This window comes from Astatotilapia calliptera, chromosome 16 (assembly GCF_964374335.1).
Source record: "Astatotilapia calliptera chromosome 16, fAstCal68.1, whole genome shotgun sequence".
NCBI classification, from domain to species: Eukaryota; Metazoa; Chordata; class Actinopteri; order Cichliformes; family Cichlidae; genus Astatotilapia; species Astatotilapia calliptera.
This window is the reverse complement of record NC_137437.1, coordinates 3,984,087-4,002,166: the sequence shown is the minus strand read 5'-3', so window position 1 is coordinate 4,002,166 and position 18,080 is coordinate 3,984,087. Positions and strand designations below refer to the sequence as shown.

At 42.0% G+C, this 18,080-nt stretch overlaps 2 protein-coding genes across 2 annotated transcripts in view; one reads left to right on the top strand and one right to left on the bottom strand.

The window, feature by feature from the left end:
• Window positions 1–11,586, bottom strand: part of fhip1b (FHF complex subunit HOOK interacting protein 1B) — a 32,232-nt gene extending 20,646 nt beyond the window's left edge. The window contains exon 1 of the mRNA XM_026144198.2: window positions 11,221–11,586. The gene's annotated coding sequence lies outside the window, so the exon portion shown is untranslated. The remainder of the gene's footprint in view (window positions 1–11,220) is intronic.
• Window positions 11,587–12,944: 1,358 nt separating this feature from the next.
• On the top strand, window positions 12,945–17,954 carry cnga4 (cyclic nucleotide gated channel subunit alpha 4). The gene is made up of 6 exons (XM_026145037.2): window positions 12,945–13,060; window positions 13,165–13,271; window positions 13,542–14,125; window positions 14,240–14,485; window positions 14,719–14,884; window positions 16,800–17,954. Exons 1-6 carry the CDS (start codon window positions 13,017–13,019, stop codon window positions 17,621–17,623), a joined length of 1,971 nt encoding a protein of 656 aa, XP_026000822.2. The 5' UTR covers window positions 12,945–13,016; the 3' UTR covers window positions 17,624–17,954.
• The last annotated feature ends 126 nt before the right edge of the window (window positions 17,955–18,080 follow it).

Below are 18,080 nucleotides of genomic sequence, written 5' to 3'. Positions count from 1 at the left end.
AGTCATCCAAAGACAGAAACCCTTTCTGTGCTTTTGCGTGCATGCAAGTAATCGGGTTGTGCTGTATTCCTCAACTGGTTAAGAACAAGAGGTTGAATGGTATAAAATGCACTCCGCCAGTAAGTGGGATATTTGATATTTTCCTTCAGCACCATCAGAATTTAATAGCTCCAAAAATATCTGCCAGGAAGTAGTGCACTTAGTGAGTTATTGTAAGGATTAGTGAGAAATAACTGAACAGATGGTTAATGATGGATTTTGCTGCTGGAAAGGAGGGGGGAGGGGGATGTTTGTTCTTTTACTGTTGTGCAAACCTACAGTGCAGAACTTTTGGCTCTTAGACTTAAAGTGTAAATATCAACCCTATTGACTCTTGCATATACAGCGCTGTGCAAATGACTTGACCCACCCCTCATTTCTTTCCATGTGGCTTAGAAAATGATTTATTGAAAGATCTAAACATACATGGATAATACAATATATAAAGCAAAAAGAGTTTACAGAATTGTAAGAAGCTTGAAAGATAGTGTTTGGCATTACAACCTTTATTCGTCAACATAGCCTGAACCCTCCTGGCAACTCTTGCATGATTTCTTCAAGTTATCTTCAGCAATAGTCTTCCAGGCTTCTAGAAGTGCATTCAAGCTTTTCTTTGAGTGCCTTTTAATTAGATCTCTGTCAAGATGATCCCACATTGCTTGAGAGATGTTGAGGGACTCTGGAGGGGTCAGTCCATGACTGATAGTTTTCCATTGTGCGTTTTTCTATCCAGGTATGCTTTTACTGCATTAGCATTGTGTTCGGGATCACTGTCATGCTGAAAAACAAGTCATTGCCAATCACACACAGTCCCAAACCATGCCAGAGCCTCCACAGTGTTTTACAGATGTCTGTAGACCATTACTACGGATTCATGCTAATATTTATGCTTATGATAGTATCAATATAAGGACTCCCAAATGTCAGCATCCTAGCAACTGCAATCACCATTAAAAATTTTCTGGTTTTTGTTTTGTTTTTATTATATATGTGAGCAAAAATATCGCTGTTGCAAATTTCCTTGAAAAATTGTTATATAATATTGAGACTACATTGAGCACCCCTAACAACAATTTGACCAAAACCTCCAAATTTGGATTCATCGCTGTTGCCATGCATTTTCAGTCCAGTTCTTGTGTAATTGATATACCTTAGTGTTCTCTCCCCCTTTCCCTTCCTTAGGAATAACTTCTTGACAGCCACCCTTCCACTGAGACCATTTCTGATGAGGCTTCAGGAAACAGTAGACGTATCAACTGAAGTGCCAGATGCATCGCTCAGGTCCTGTTTTAGGTCTTTGGATGCCCCCACCCCCTCCACCACCATTTTTAATGAATTACTGTTCATTTTCTGCAGATAGTTAAGCTGTTCCTCCAGATGTCCAGTGCATTTGACACATTTACCAAGCCGACATACGCTAAGTTTTCAACCAATAGCTCTTCTGAAATCTCCTTGTTGGTTCAAAACATGCTATACCTGTTGAACTGTGTTATCATTGGCACTTTTCATAGATTCAAAGAAATAAAGAAATGGGAACAGATTATGTGTTTATGTGACAAGCTGCTAGTAATCAAGTGCCTAAAGACTAGAGATGGCACGATACCACTTTTTAATGTCCGATACCGATATCAGAAATTTGGATATCTGCCGATACCGATATGAATCCGGTAAAGCGTATTTTGTAATCAATAAAACTGTTTTTTTTTTATAAATATCTTGCTGCATTTTGTATAAGTTCATACCTAAGTTTTAAAAAAAAAAAAACAAGCGACCGAAGCTATTCTGTTATACCTGTATGCAAAAAATACACTCCACCCAAAACATTTTAAAGTTCAGCAACACTGATCGGTCTAATAAATTTAAACCTACACCATCCTCCCTATTCTGGTATTTTAAAGAGTACTTAGTAGAAATATTAAGCAACCTAACGAATAGGGTTGCCAACTCCCAGCAAAAATATTAGGGCGGGGGGTGGTTCCCTTGTGGTGGAACCACATACCTCATAGCGGCTCAGCTATGAGGTATGAGGCCAATCACCGTGGTGTCATCGCCCTTAATCGATGTAATCAACTTTAATTTAATGCAAGTGTAAAACAAATGCACAGAAATCAATTATTTTTCTACAATAATTAAATAGATTCAACATCTTTCTTCAACAGAATTGCAGACTGCACAGATAGTACCTTCCCAAAGGAAAAAGTACTATAGCTTATTAGGGTGTATATTAGACTTATTAGTTACTATATACAATAATGGATTTCTATACATTTAATCGGATGACCACTTTTGTTGCAAGATTCAGATAATTATTTATTCAAAGTTTTTAAATGACATAACAAAGAAAAGTATTTCTTTGTGCCCCCCTCTCCCTGTTAATGCCCTACCTGGCCACCGACAAAACTTTGCTAGACCCGCCCCTGCACAGTTACCAGCTGTCAGCTACTTAGAAAAGGATCCTGGTGTTATTTGTCTCTCAGAAACAGTTCAGAACTTCCCTTCAACTCATTCATGTCACCTAAAAGGTAAACCTGTTTCTCCATCACCTGTTCAGCTCTGATGATTCAGTAAGGGCATCTCCTGGTTTCATCTTGATGTTTCCCTCTCACCACATATCCAAACCATATCATGACCAACAGCATTTACAGCCATGGCTCCAGCAAACCTCAGCTGATACTAGAAATTAATATTAAATAAATTTTAACAACAGCTTATCACGCTTAAACGTGCTGCTGTTGTTTATCCGCTGGTCTCCTCTTTCTAGCGCAAAGTGGGCGATAAACAAACAAGAAAGGCGGGACTTGTGGCAGAAAAGCCGATCAGCTGATCATTGATCAGTTTCATGTTTGAAGTAATAACAGGAGAGGAAGGGGGAGTGAATGAGAGAAGTAGATGCAACTGCGCAGCAACGACAGAATAACTCCAGCTTTGTGTCTATTTTTTAATTCTAGCTGGAGTACGGGACAAATCGCTTCCTTTTCACCTCAATATGGAACTCCGATGGCCAGTCCAGCTGTGGCTCAATATATTAGTTGTTAAGCTTAACGTGGAAATACTCTGCAAACATTCAGGGATGAACTTACACACTTGCTTTACTTCTCTGGGATAGTTTTTGCCAAGATGAAATGCTGCGGTTAGGAAGCATGTAGCGAGGCTCCAAATGCTCCAACAGACCGCCGACAGGTCTCGCAGACAACAGCCGCTCTATCATGTGACACATACTGCTCCGATGCGCCGAGCTGGGTTACGCCAAGTAGCGCGTTTTGTGAGATGATTGTGTGATACTTCGGATCGAATTACATTTTTTATTTCTCTCCAATATCCGATCCAGTAATTTAAGTCAGTATCGGACCGATGCAGATACGTAATATCGGATCTGTCCATCTCTACTAAAGACACAATTTTATCCCCCCCCCATTGTTTTTGGTGTGTAACACTAGTTTATCCTTTGAGTTAAGTGCTTTGTTTAATCCTTGAATGGTCTGGACTGAAAAAAGGTGAAAAAGCAGCCAAAGTCCAAAGAAAGACTTCAAAAGATCTTAAGAAACTCTGACTCCTTGGAAGCAAAATGTAAAGAAATGAATCCTGGCTCAAGACGTTTGCACAGTGTTGTATGTATTTCCTATGGATAACATCCCTTAGGCTTGATAAGTTAGTAAGTTCACTTTAACTGAGATACATAAATGTTAAAGTAGATTTCAAACCTTTGTTATTGTGGCCACATGATGTGGAACAACATCACATGAACTGGACTTGGATCACACGCAAGAGGTCTACCAACGTCATGCTCAACTTCCCTAAATCAATAAGGCTCAAATGCTTCTTTTTTTTTTCCTTCGCTCCCCTGATAGAGAGTATTTACACACAAACAACAAAGGAAAAGATGGGTTACTATAGTCCACACTTTTTAATGACTCACTGTTCCTTAACATCTGATTCAAACTTAATGACACTGCTTGAAAACTGCTTCAAATGCATAAATTCATAACGAGGATAAAAATAAGATGATTATCTTACCCTAAATGAAGTTTAAGGTAACTGCTGATGCAGCTACTGTGCACCAGCATTTTAAAACTTTCTGACCCCGATGTGCAGGAAGTAGAAAATACAGTATATGGCCATTCAGCTTTAGTTTTATTTCAGGTCACACTGAATCATAAAATGTTTCAAAGTTCAACTAGACATTCCACTGGAGGGAGGCTGCCTTCATAAAGAGAAGTATTTGCCAAAGCTTAGTCATGAAGAACACCAAAGCAGTCTTGACTGCTACAGTCTCATAATGCAAAGTCTAAAGGTCAAGACCTATTTTATACTAACTAAAAGTATTTATGTGAAAAACTTAGAGCCACTCCTGCCTTAACCAGAAATTCTCCACGTCCACTCATATCCACGAGGACTGATGATAGTTACTGATAACATCTGTGACTCAAGTAGTGAGCAACCATAGACAAGACATGAGGACTTAAGGGTGTCAGCGGCTACACAACAGTGCTTTTTGTTGGCTTAAGTACCAGTGGTTCTGTAGGTGGTGTATGTGCCAAGACAGCAATTCATCTGGAACTGAAAAGGGTGGCATACACCTACAAGTGTTTTTCTCTATCCTTACATGTTGAAGAAGAAGAGGAAGGATGTCAAAGAGTCATAAACAATATAAAAGATGGATGTAGCTTCCATGTAGCCAAAATTAAGCCTATATGGGAGGCCTTAAAAATGAATTCTATCTGAAGGCCACCAGATGGCGATAGCTGTGGTTGAACAAAAGACTTCCAGTCCCGTAAAAGACTACACGAAACGGCTTTCGGTCTCAATCTCTGTAAACACTTTGCTGATGAGTTTATGGGGTCAGGTACACATTTAGGGTAAAGTCTTGGTGTTACGGCTGTGGCCATAAGAACACTGTGTGGGCTGTTTGTTCTGTGTCTCTTTACTGTGCTTAAGACTCTCTACAGGTACCTCCCCTAATGAAGAGTAGTGAGCTGATTGGACCATGGAACAGGTGACCACATTCAAAAAGCCGCTCTGACAGCTCCAGAGAGAGAGAGAGAGAGTGTGGAACGAGCGAGTAGCCTGACAGCCGTCGCAGTCCTGACCCTGGTTTTCCCAGCCTGCGTTTATCTTGTGTATTTGTGGGAGTGTGAATTGTAAGCTTAGGCACTCGTGGGCTGAAGCGGAAGGGGTGAGCTGCCTTTTCTTTTGGAATCGTTTTCTCCTGTTTTCTTGGTCAGGGAGCGAGGGATAGCTCTGTCATTTGTTTGTTCTTTTTTTCTTTCTTAGGGTTTAGTTAGTCTTTTCTGGTGGGACTTAGTTGGTTTTGTTTATTATTTTGGCCTGGGCTCACCCCGGAGCTATGCTTCTTGTCCTTAAATAAAATCACTTTTTTTACTTACAACTGGTTTGGATGTTTGGCTTGGGAACCAGGGCGGGGATTTGGTCTCTCTCTCCTCCAACCTTATGTGCGTCCCTACCCGCCTAGACTAGGGGCGTAACATAAATGGGGGCTCGTCCGGGATTTGAACCCGGGACCTCGTTTCGTTGAATGAAAAAGAGGAGGATCGGGTGCCGATCATGATTCTGCGTGACACTGGGGCCGCGCAGACTCTTATTTTGAAGGGTATTCTACCTTTTTCTGATGACTCTTTTTGTGGTTCGGATGCTCTTGTCTGGGGTGTAAAAATGGATGTACTACGTGTGCCATTGCACAAGGTGTTTCTTCAATCGCCGCTCGTTTCGGGTTCGGTACCGGTTGGCGTGCGCGACCAGTTGCCAGTGCCCGGAGTTGCGATGATTCTGGGGAATGATTTGGCTAACGGAAAAGTGTTTTCTACCCCGAGAGTGGTTGAGATACCGGTGCCTGATATTTCATTACCTAACCCTGTCGCTGAGGAGCATTCCTCCTCTGTTTTTCCTGCTTGCGCGGTAACTCGTGCGCATAGGCGCAAGTACGGTGACGTGGATTTATCTGATTCTTTTCTCTGTGCTGGTGGTGGTCCGGAGTCTGAATCTGAAACCCGTGTTCCACTGACGGGCGACTCTGAGGCGATGCTGCCTATTAGCCCATCAGTGACACCTCAACTGTCTTTGGAAATCAACAAAAAGGAGTTGGTTTCGGCACAGCAGAGTGACCCAACTCTTGTGAGTTGTTTTTCCGCGGCCAACTCTAGCGACCAGTACCCTCGTGTTTATAGTGTCGAGGATGACGTGTTGATGCGTACTTGGTATCCGCCTACAGCTGGTGATTTGGGTTGGAATGTGTTTAAACAGGTTCTGGTGCCTCAACAGTACCGACCCAAAGTTCTTGGTCTTGCCCATGACAGTTTTTCTGGACATTTAGGTATTAGGAAAACCTATCACCGCATTCTGCGTCATTTCTTTTGGCCAGGATTGAAGAATGACGTCGCTCAGTATTGTCGTTCTTGTCACACCTGTCAGATTAGTGGTAAGCCTAACCAAGTCATTCCACCCGCTCCATTACACCCTATTCCAGTTTTAGGGGAACCTTTTGAACACATCCTCATCGACTGCGTTGGTCCGCTCCCTAAAACAAAATCGGGTCACCAGTACCTCTTGACTCTGATGTGTGTTGCTACCCGTTTTCCCGAGGCAATTCCGTTGCGCACCCTTAAGGTTAAACCAGTTGTTAAGGCATTGGTGAACTTTTTCTCTATCTTTGGTTTACCAAAAGCTGTTCAAACTGACCAAGGCTCTAATTTCATGTCTAGGATTTTTGCTCAGGTTTTGCAGTCACTTGGCATTAAACATCGGAAATCTAGTGCCTATCATCCGGAGTCGCAAGGTGCGCTCGAGCGGTTTCATCAGACATTGAAATCGATGATGCGGAAATTTTGCCTTGAGTCTCAAAAGGAGTGGGATGAGGGGTTGCCGCTGCTTCTTTTAGCAGTGAGAGAAAGTGTGCAGGAGTCGTTAGGATTTAGCCCTGCTGAGCTGGTGTTCGGTCACACAGTGCGTGGCCCCTTGCGATTGCTTAAGGAGAACTTCCTGTCCGACACTGTTGCCCCTAAGGAAAATGTGTTAGACTATGTGAGCTCTTTCAGAGAGCGTTTGCATAAAGCGTGCGCAATTGCACGGGATGCTCTCAGTGCAACACAAGGTAGGATGAAGAGGAAGTTTGATGTGAAGGCTGTGCAGCGAAAATTTGAGGTTGGTGATAAAGTTTTAACACTTTTACCAGTCCCTGGATCTTCCCTCCAGGCCAAGTTCAGTGGTCCGTATACAGTGCAGGCGAAATTGAGTGACACAGATTATGTCATCGACACCCCAGAGCGGAGGAAAAAGTGCCGTGTGTGTCATATTAATATGATGAAGCCCTACTTTGCTGGTGGTGTGTCAACAGTTGCGACTGTGGGGGTGCCGGTTTCCGAAACTCGGTATGACCCAGTAGGTGACGATTTGGTTTTCGGTTGTGCTGTGGGCTGCGCACGACTTAGGAATTCTGAAATCCTACGTGATTTAAGGTCACATTTAACTGGGGTAGACAATGATGTCCGAAATGACGTGTGTCGGTTGATTGAAAATCATCCTAATCTTTTCTCGGACACTCCATCCTGTACCACCGTGTTGGAGCATGATATCGATGTGGGGGACCATCCTCCAATCAAACAGCATGCCTACCGGGTGAATCCCACTAAGCGTGCTCTTTTCCAGACAGAAGTCTCTTATCTGTTGGAGAATTGTCTTGCTGTCCCTAGCTCTAGTGCGTGGAGTTCCCCATGTCTCCTAGTGCCTAAAGCGGATAAGACCCCACGGTTTTGTACAGATTTTCGGAAGGTGAACAGTGTGACCAAGCCTGACTCCTATCCTCTGCCCAGAATGGAGGATTGTGTTGATAGGGTCGGTTCTGCGACCTTCGTTACCAAGCTGGACTTGTTAAAGGGCTATTGGCAAGTTCCCCTAACATCACGTGCGGCTGAAATCTCTGCTTTTGTTACTCCTGACCATTTTCTCCAGTACACTGTCATGCCTTTCGGGTTGCGCAACGCTCCCGCCACATTTCAACGGCTCATGAATATCGTGCTGGGCGGCGTCTGCAAGTGTGAAGTGTATTTGGATGACATTGTCGTCTATTCAGACACCTGGTCAGAGCATATGGAGACACTCACTGATGTGTTCCATCGCTTGGAAAGGGCATCCCTCACCCTCAACCTCGCCAAGTGTGATTTTGGTAAAGCCATGGTAACGTACTTAGGAAAGCAGGTGGGTCAGGGGCAAGTGCGCCCTATCTCGGCCAAAATCCAGGCCATACTGGATTTTCCTGCCCCTCAGACTAGGCGTGAGCTTCGCCGTTTCCTCGGCATGGTGGGCTACTACCGGAGTTTCTGTCAAAACTTCGCGGACGTGGTCGCACCTCTCACTAGCCTCACTAGTGTGTTGAGACCTTTTGTGTGGACCTCTGCGTGTCAGAGTGCGTTCCGGGCTGTTAAGACTCTCCTGTGCAGTGCGCCAGTGCTGGCCGCCCCTGATTTTGCACGCCCTTTTAAGTTGGAAGTGGACGCCAGTGCAAACGGGGCAGGTGCCGTATTGCTGCAGGAAGACCATCATGGTGTGGATCACCCAATCGGCTATTTCTCAAAGAAATTCAATGTCCATCAGCGAGGGTACAGCACGATTGAGAAAGAGGCCCTCTCTCTGCTGTTTGCATTGCAGCATTTCGAGGTGTATGTCGGTGGCAGTCCCTCGCCTGTGATTGTTTATACCGACCACAATCCCTTGGTATTCCTAATGCGGATGCGGAACTCGAACCAAAGGCTGATGAGGTGGTCCCTCCTGGTGCAGGACTTCAATTTGGAAATCCGTCATAAAAAGGGCACAGAGAATGTGTTAGCGGATGCCCTATCCCGTGTTTTCCCTTAAACATGACTGTCCAAAACATCTACAAAGGAGATGTCTTTGATTTTGGGAAGGGGGGTGTTACGGCTGTGGCCATAAGAACACTGTGTGGGCTGTTTGTTCTGTGTCTCTTTACTGTGCTTAAGACTCTCTACAGGTACCTCCCCTAATGAAGAGTAGTGAGCTGATTGGACCATGGAACAGGTGACCACATTCAAAAAGCCGCTCTGACAGCTCCAGAGAGAGAGAGAGAGAGTGTGGAACGAGCGAGTAGCCTGACAGCCGTCGCAGTCCTGACCCTGGTTTTCCCAGCCTGCGTTTATCTTGTGTATTTGTGGGAGTGTGAATTGTAAGCTTAGGCACTCGTGGGCTGAAGCGGAAGGGGTGAGCTGCCTTTTCTTTTGGAATCGTTTTCTCCTGTTTTCTTGGTCAGGGAGCGAGGGATAGCTCTGTCATTTGTTTGTTCTTTTTTTCTTTCTTAGGGTTTAGTTAGTCTTTTCTGGTGGGACTTAGTTGGTTTTGTTTATTATTTTGGCCTGGGCTCACCCCGGAGCTATGCTTCTTGTCCTTAAATAAAATCACTTTTTTTACTTACAACTGGTTTGGATGTTTGGCTTGGGAACCAGGGCGGGGATTTGGTCTCTCTCTCCTCCAACCTTATGTGCGTCCCTACCCGCCTAGACTAGGGGCGTAACACTTGGTCATACCGTATTTCAAAGAGGGAGGCCTGTACATGCCACAAAACTGCACACTCACTAGCTAATGACTTGTGACTGACAAGTTGTTAGCCACACAATTTCACAGTCAGACCAGCCTTTCCTCATCATCTGGGTTTTTTGGGTTTTTTTGTCTTTTTGCAACCAAGGTGGCAATGGCAGAAACACTCATCTTGAATCTTTAAAACAAACACTGAGGTTATGTTGTAGCAGCTGTGATGATTGACTTGCATAAGGTTGTAATAAACTTGAGTGACATGACATCTGGAACAGGGTTTTATTGAACAAAAAAGAAAATGATTAGTGATTGTTTATCAACTTTCCCTGCAGTGTACTAACTAGTTAACAACTTACAATTAAACCACTGCTTGACTCTTCCTCATCAGCGGCTCAGCTATGATGCACACTCGTGCCTCTGCCACTGCCTACTGCTTTTTCTGCATCAATGTATATCAGAAAAACATATATCCTATATCTTTAACTGTGACAGGCAAATATTATTAAAGCAATACATGAATCAGGCTGTAGAAACAAAAGAATACTTTCAGTCTGCAACCACCATCATTTTTTCTGTATAAGAAAATAATATATGAATGTGATTTTCCTTTGCATAATCCAAAGCTATTCTAACAGTGCAGACGTGAACTAATAAGACACCTGGAGGAACGTGTGCTTATTTTCTAATACCGATTCATCTGGTTTTTTAATCACATATTTCCTGCCCCAATGTGGCACACTTATATTGACTCCTCTCTAGATCAAATTTAAATAATCATCCAACACTGAAGCCATAGCACCGGTAAATGTTCACATCTAGGAAGCTGAATTGAGCAGAATCTGGTACATTTTTCTTGAAAATGACCCAAAATGCTAAAAACTGAAGTCGTTACAGATGCTCTTCTCTTCATCTGAAAACCGCAATTTTATTCTTACTCTTGTAAGGCTGAAAGATGTGTCTGAAAATAGTTACACGTTAACTTTCTGTTAAGATGGTGAAATTATTATCTAAACCCAGTGAATAAAGATAAGCAAGAGTGTACGTTCTCAAACAGACAAATTTAAGCGATTAATGAACAAGGCTTTTCTATTCAACCATGATTTAATCTGTTGATGTGATATGCATATATGTGGCTTATTCGAGATGGGGGGGATCTACTAGTTATTCTGGGCACAGAAGTGACAGATTATTAGAGTTGTGTAGTTATAATTCCAAAGTCCAACCCAGTCCACAGATCTAATTCAAAGTTCACAGGTAAGATCACAACATAAATCATCAATCACTGCAGTATTTGGGGGTCATGTGTCCCGTTCAATCTGACAGACTGCTAGAGCACATACAGTGCACACAGCAAATACTACGCCCTTTCCCCTAAACCGGTTGGTTTGTCATGACTTAGCAGCACTTGAGCTTTTCTGCACTACATCTCACTTCAGCCAAGCGAGGCTCCTTACGTTGTGGTTCGACAGAAAACAACAATGTATTTCAAATGCAAGACGGAGGACCAAGCTAATTGACACTGCAAATATAATCAGCTACCTTAGAAATGCCAGCAACGCATATAGTTAATTTATCTAGTTGTCATGCTGTTGAACTTCACTATGAGGTCATCGAGAATCTGCCTACCTTGTGTGAGTCTCAACAGTTGTTGCGAGGTGGTGTTTTCCTTGGGCAGCTACCTGCTAGCTGGTTGCTAGTAAGTTAGCGCTGGTATGCTGCTAGCGACTAGCTGCTGATGAATTCCACAATGTCAGAGCAGTAAGCGATTACAAGATAGGAGGCGACCAAAAGACAACCGGCAAGACAGACCACAGTGAGTCAGGGACGCTAAGAAATTAACCACTCCTTCACTGAGGCTGCTGTGCATCCTGTTAGCAACAGATAAACATCCCATTTGATGGTTTCTCAAACACTCTTCGCTTTCCCGCAGCCATCTTACTTTAACTCCGCCCACACGTCTTCTCTGACTCACAGCGACGCTGCTTCGCACAGCTGTATGAGGGCTTTAAAGTGCCCAGATTATATACACTGCGTGCTAAACACAATGCACAAAGCTGAAACTTGTGAAAAATTGCTTGGCACCATGTCTGACTTTGGAGTTAGTTTGCAGTCCTCACCTCTTAGTCGGATAATTGTTTTTTATCAGTGGACCTGAAAGCTCCAGTTACTGCACCTTCAGAAAAGCCATGCAAATAAACTAAGCACAGGCAAATAAGGAGAGCTTATCTAAACGTAAAGACCCGCAGCAGTCAAATAAAACAGCGTAGCTTAAACATGGAAATATGGAAAGCAAATCCACATAGCGAATCCAGAAATGTATGGAAGTTTTTACCACTGGGGAAAAAGAAAAGCCATTTATAAGTGTTAATTTTGTATTATTATGTCAACATTTTAAGTTGAGTATTTCAAAATTTATTTTACACCAACTATATTGTAGGCTAAAGACTTTACAATATTACAAGAAGATGACAAAAATTAAACAATCTCAATAATCAAGTCAAATTTAAGGTATATTAAAAAAAAATCCATACCCTATTAATTTATAGACACACAGTGACATCTTCTCTGTAGTTTGGGCTCTATAATCCTGTCAGTGTTTGCTGTGTCTGAATTTTAAAGAGATAGCCTGCCCTTGTTTTCCGAGAGAGTTAAGAATTCCCAGAAGACACATGACATCTGTTATGGTTTCCCTCCATAGAGACCAGCATCACCAGGCAGTGATCAGGTAGACCTGGGTTGTTGTTAGGTGGACTCTACAGTGGTGCCTGTGTGTTCCTCTTCATCATGAGCAGTACTTGCCTAAAAAATACGTTCATTTAAGACCGATGTTTGGAAAATGGATATAACAGGTGATGTTAGTATCAGAGGGAACCGATGGCAGAGGCTGTTTAGGCGGCAACAGGGGCAGAAAGCCAGTGGGGAAGGACACGATGGTGTCAAGGATAAGGGAAAACATAACACTTTCCTGGGCAGAATTTTGAAATTTAAGTAAGTATTATTGATTAAGCTGAATCTTTTTGGAAAAAGAAAAGTGCAGCTGTGATACAACAACAACAAGGCTGTTATTCAATTAGGCAGCTTGTAGAATGACAACATGTTTCTAATTATTAAGACTTAAAACATTTGACCTGTTTGAGATAATTAACACAAATTAGATCAGATATAATATCATTTATTCATGACAAGAGTCTTTCATTGTTTTGTTTGGGCTCCTGTTTTGGCAAATATTTCACAGTGAAAAATCCTAATACATTTTCCTGTCACAAGCAATGCTTTGGTTAATAATTTGACTATGACAAGTCTCGAATCATAATATTTATGTGACTCTGTTCTTCTCTTCTTTCCCTTCTTCAACATTTCTCAGCTGGAACGAGTTCATTGTTGATCCAGCTGAGCAGTTTTATTATGTCTGGATTCAGGTCATGACACTACCCATCGTTTACAACTGGGTAATCATCATTTTGAGGTAAAGTAGTGCAGTGTGGTATGTTTGCAAATGGTAATCATTCCTAAGCATATAACAACAGTGCGTGATAGGACATTTTCTGAAGCAATGCTTGTGTTTTTCAGGACTTGTTTCACTATGATAGCACTGAGCTACCTCCCTGTGTGGCTTACTCTGGACTATGTGTCAGACCTCATGTATATGATTGATATGATCATCACTCTTCACACTGGTAATTCTGTCGGTTTACAGTGGGAGTTCAAATTCCAACTTACTTTTGTCACGTGCAAGTTTTACATAACCCTTTATCATATTAAATATGACAGTCTTTTTTCCCTAGCTGCTTCTATTCATGTGGCCGCTGTAGCTATGGCTATAGCTATAATGAGGAAAAGTCATTTGGATGCTTTCTAACAGTTAGAGCCAACCTGTGTATTGATAAATTACATCACTGTATGATGAGTATTCTGGGCTTCATTAAACACTGTTTTTGCCTCTTCAGGTTACTTGGATCAGGGCATCCTGGTCAAAGACCTGATTCAGTTGAGGAAGCGCTACCTGCGCTCTAAACATTTCCTCTGGGACCTGGCTTCCATTCTTCCTTTCGACTTCCTGTATTTTGCATTCGGCATCCAAACTCCTCTGGTCAGAATCAACCGCCTTTTGCGTATCCCACGACTCAACGAGGCCTTGGACCGCATGGAGACAAGAACCTCCTACCCCAACACCTTCCGCATTGCCAAGCTCATGATCTACATCTTTGTGCTTATCCACTGGAATACCTGTCTGTACTTTGCGCTGTCCAGCAGCCTCGGCTTTGGAAGTGATCCTTGGGTTTACCCTAATATCACCAACACAGAGTTTGGCTCCATGCGACGTCAGTACTTTTACTGTTTCTGGTTTTCCGCTCAGATTTTAACCACAGTGGGAGACGTCCCCCAGCCAGAAAGGGAAGAGGAGTTCTTGTTTATGATCGCAGACTTGCTCATTGCTGTGTTGGTGTTTGCGTCAATTGTTGGCAATATCGGCAATGTCATCACAAGCCTAAGAGATCGCGATAATGTCTTCTTCCCTAACCATGAGCTGGTAAGCTGATGGAAGAGCCAAGCTTATTGAAAAGACTTTTAATAATGAAGATTGTGTGATAGCTTTCTTTAGCTAACATTTATAGAAAATCAAGTTTTTCTTTCCTTCTTTCAGGTAAAGGCATACCTGCGTAGTCATCACATCAGCAAGGAGCTTCGAGAGCGTATCAACAACTGGTACCAGCATCTTTACATCAACAAGAAGATCATGCGAGAAAATGAAATCCTGCAGCAGCTGCCTCTGCATATGAGGACAGAGATCACGGTCAGCGTTCATCTTCGCACACTCTCCAAAGTCACCATCTTCCAGAACTGCGACAGAAGTCTGCTGGAGGAGCTGGTTCTCAAACTAACTCCTCAGGTCAGAAAGCTGGCAAAGCTGTGTTTGTAACTTATAGTCACTAATTTGTTTATAGAGCACACAACTAAAGTGAATGGCACCTGCTCTCTGTGGAATGTGGTTCAGTAGCTTACTGTTATCTTGCAGATCCAAATTTAACACTGTTGTTGGTTTACCTTGACAGTGCTTTTGGAATATAACAATCCTTTGAGGCTGATGAAGTCTCACCTGCTCTTTATCTTTTTATCTTGTAGGTGTTCAGTCCAGGAGAGTACGTCTGCAGGAAAGGAGATGTGGGCCATGAAATGTACATCATCAAAGAAGGAAAATTGGCAGTTGTGGCAGATGATGGGGTTACAGAATTTGCTGTGCTGAGTGATGGGAATTTCTTTGGGGAAATTAGTATCCTTAACATCAAAGGTATGTTAAGTGATTTGGGCATGCTCTTACAAGTGAATTTGTTTAGCTGGTGAAGAGACACATGGACAAGAAGCAGGCCAGCTCTTTTTCTTCAGTTGTCTAAAAAATAAAACCGAGAGTCTCAACAATGGTAAAAGTATTCTTCCAGACTATTAGAGATGCTTGAAATAGACAAGTATTCTCTATAAAAGGAGGGAACGTGATTTCTGCACATTTAAAGTGAAGAATTACGACTAAAATACAAATTATACTAAGAGTTTTTTAATTGTAGTACAGCTGAAATTCAAGGTGGAGCCTATAATTCTGTTCACAGTTTTCACAAGAAGATGACTCAGATGAAAGAAAATTGCTTCTGAAGGCATCTAAAAGTGCATAATTGGAATCGGGAATGTTGGTGTATGAAGAAAGCAAACAAGTTTACTTTCAAGTGGTTGTGCTGAATTACAGTTTTTACAGATTTGCAAAAAATCTCTAGAAATGTCCACAACACCATAACATACATACAACCACAGGTCCAAAAAAGTTGGGACATGGTGTAAAATTTAATGTAAATCTCACAACCCCATATTGCATATTGAATAGAATATAGAGAATGTATCCTGTTTAACCTGAGAAAATGCAACATTTTAAGAAAGACTTTAGCTCATTTTGAATGTGATAGCAGCAATACATCTATAAAGTTGGGACAGGGCCGTGTTTGACTCTCTGTAACATCCCTCTTCTGTTAACAACAGTCTATAAACATCTAGGAACTGAGGAGACCAGATATAGATGATAAGATTTTCAAAGGGTCCACAATTTTATGCTAACATTATTTTGAAACGCTATTGTTAATAGAATATTGGTTTATAAGATTTACAAATTATTATATTCAGTTTTTTATTTACAGTTTAAACTTTTTTGGTAAGTCCAAAGGTATTTTTGGGAGTCTCTATAATTCCTACTCTATTGGTGTAGTTGAAGCTGTCAGTTGGATTTTTCTTTTTTTCACATTCAAAATATTATGGATGATTATTACTACTTTCTTTTACTATTTTTCTTTATTTGTTTCCTTGACATACTACTACACACTGATGGCAGTTAAAAAACAGCCACCTGTATATCAGGTGGCTGTTTTTTAACTGCAATCAATTGGAATTTGCTTTGAGGGCTGGTGTCCAGTCACGTAGGAACAGGAAGGACCCATCCCCAAAATATTCCCACAGAGTTGGGAGCATGAAATTGCTGCAAAATATTTTTGTATGCTGAAGCATTAAGAGTTTCTTTCACGCGAGCTAAGGGGCTGAGTCCAACTCCTGAAAAACAACTCAACACCACAATCCCCACTCCACTAAACTTTACACTTGGAACAGTGCACTCAGACAAGTACTGTTCCCCTGGCAACATTCCCGAAAACAGATGGAAAAGCATAATACGCCACTTTATAGAACACATCTTCACTGCTCTGGGATCTAGTGGTGCATGTTTTACCCCACTGCATCCAAGACTTTATACTGTGCTTGGTGATGTATGGTTTGGATGCAGCAGCTCGGCCATAGAACCCCATTCCACATTGCATCTACATCTACATTGCATTGAGGAAATTTCAGAACTGGACTTGTTGCACTGGTGGTATCCTATCACGGGCCCATGCTGGAATTCACTGAGCTGCTGAGAGCAACAAATTCTTTCACAAATGTTTGTAGACGCATTCTGCATGCCTAAGTGTTTGATATTATACATCTGAATTCAATGATTTGCATGGATTGCAATATAGTGTATATAGTGTATAGTGTATATTCAATTAATTTAAGACCAAAACAAGAATGATTGGCTGGTTTTAAAAGTCTTGAATAAACCAACAAATGTTGGTAACATCCTTAAAATTTTTAGGTTTGTCAGGTTTTTACAGAAATACTATTCTCTTTTATTACAGGTAACAAGTCAGGCAACCGCAGGACTGCCAACATCCGAAGCAATGGGTACTCTGATCTCTTCAGCTTGTCCAAAGAAGACCTGACAGATGTATTATCGGAGTTCCCTGCAGCCAAACGTCACCTGGAGGAGAAAGGCCGACAGATCCTCACTAAAATGGGCATGTTGGAGGAGAGTGGGGAGAAAGAGGAAGGGGAGGGAGAGAAAGTGGAAACCAAGATACAAAGACTAGAGAGCAACTTGGAGGTTCTGCAAACTAAATTAGCTCGACTAATGATGGAATTGGAATCGAGCAACCGCAAAATGCAGGCCAGGGTGGCGCAGCTGGAGCTGGAAGTTTCAGAACTGGAGACTCAGCTGTCAGAAGATGATGGAGAGAGAGACAGAACATTGGGAAGAGGGCAAGGTGTGGGTAGGGAGGCTGAATGGGAGCGAGAGGAGGCAGAGGGAGAGGAGGAGGAGGAAGAAGAAGGCTCATATATGAAGGGGGAAAAACAGGGACATGGAGATGATAGTAATGATGTCACCAAAGAGGGAGATGGTGAGAGCACTAAAAGTACAAAGGAAGATGCTGAAAAGGTGGTAGAGGGAGATAAATGTAGGCCAAAAAACCCAGATAATCAAGGAGATAAAAGTGAAGATGATGGAGAGAAGATCCAAGGAGATGACAGACCTGGGAAAGGAGATGGAGCTGAGATTGAACCTGAAAATGGGAAAGAAGCGAAAAGTGGAAAGAGAGAATCTGAGGAAGGGAAAAGGAGGAAAAGGATAAGGGAAAGAAAGCTGAAAGGTAGAAGAAATGAACGAAAAACTAAGAAAAAATGAAAAGAAATGTGAACTGTGTTTTTCCCATATGCGTTTTCAGGAAACGCTGCAGTGGATATTTGTTCCCCTAGATGGCAGCATTGCATTCCTCCCTTCTAAGTCATCGTCAAGAAAATCAATGTATTAACCCCTCCCCTCTCCCTTTAGTATATTTATACAGTTTTCAATAAAATAGTCTTATTAGTTTGGTTTCTTTGTTTGTTTCTTTTTAATTCATTAATTTGCAATATACATGACATGTTGTAAAAGTTGTGTTCACTTTGATTCTTTTAATATGTATTGGTTACTGACAGCAGATTCCAATATTTTAAATAAAACATTTAACCAGCAATTACAGACGTTTTCTTGCATCCCTTTAATGTATTGTCCCTATGACTAAATTGCGTCTGTTAACACCATCTATCAACGTGCAGCTGTAGTGTAGCGTGGTGAGATCCTTGCTCTAAACTACGCCCGA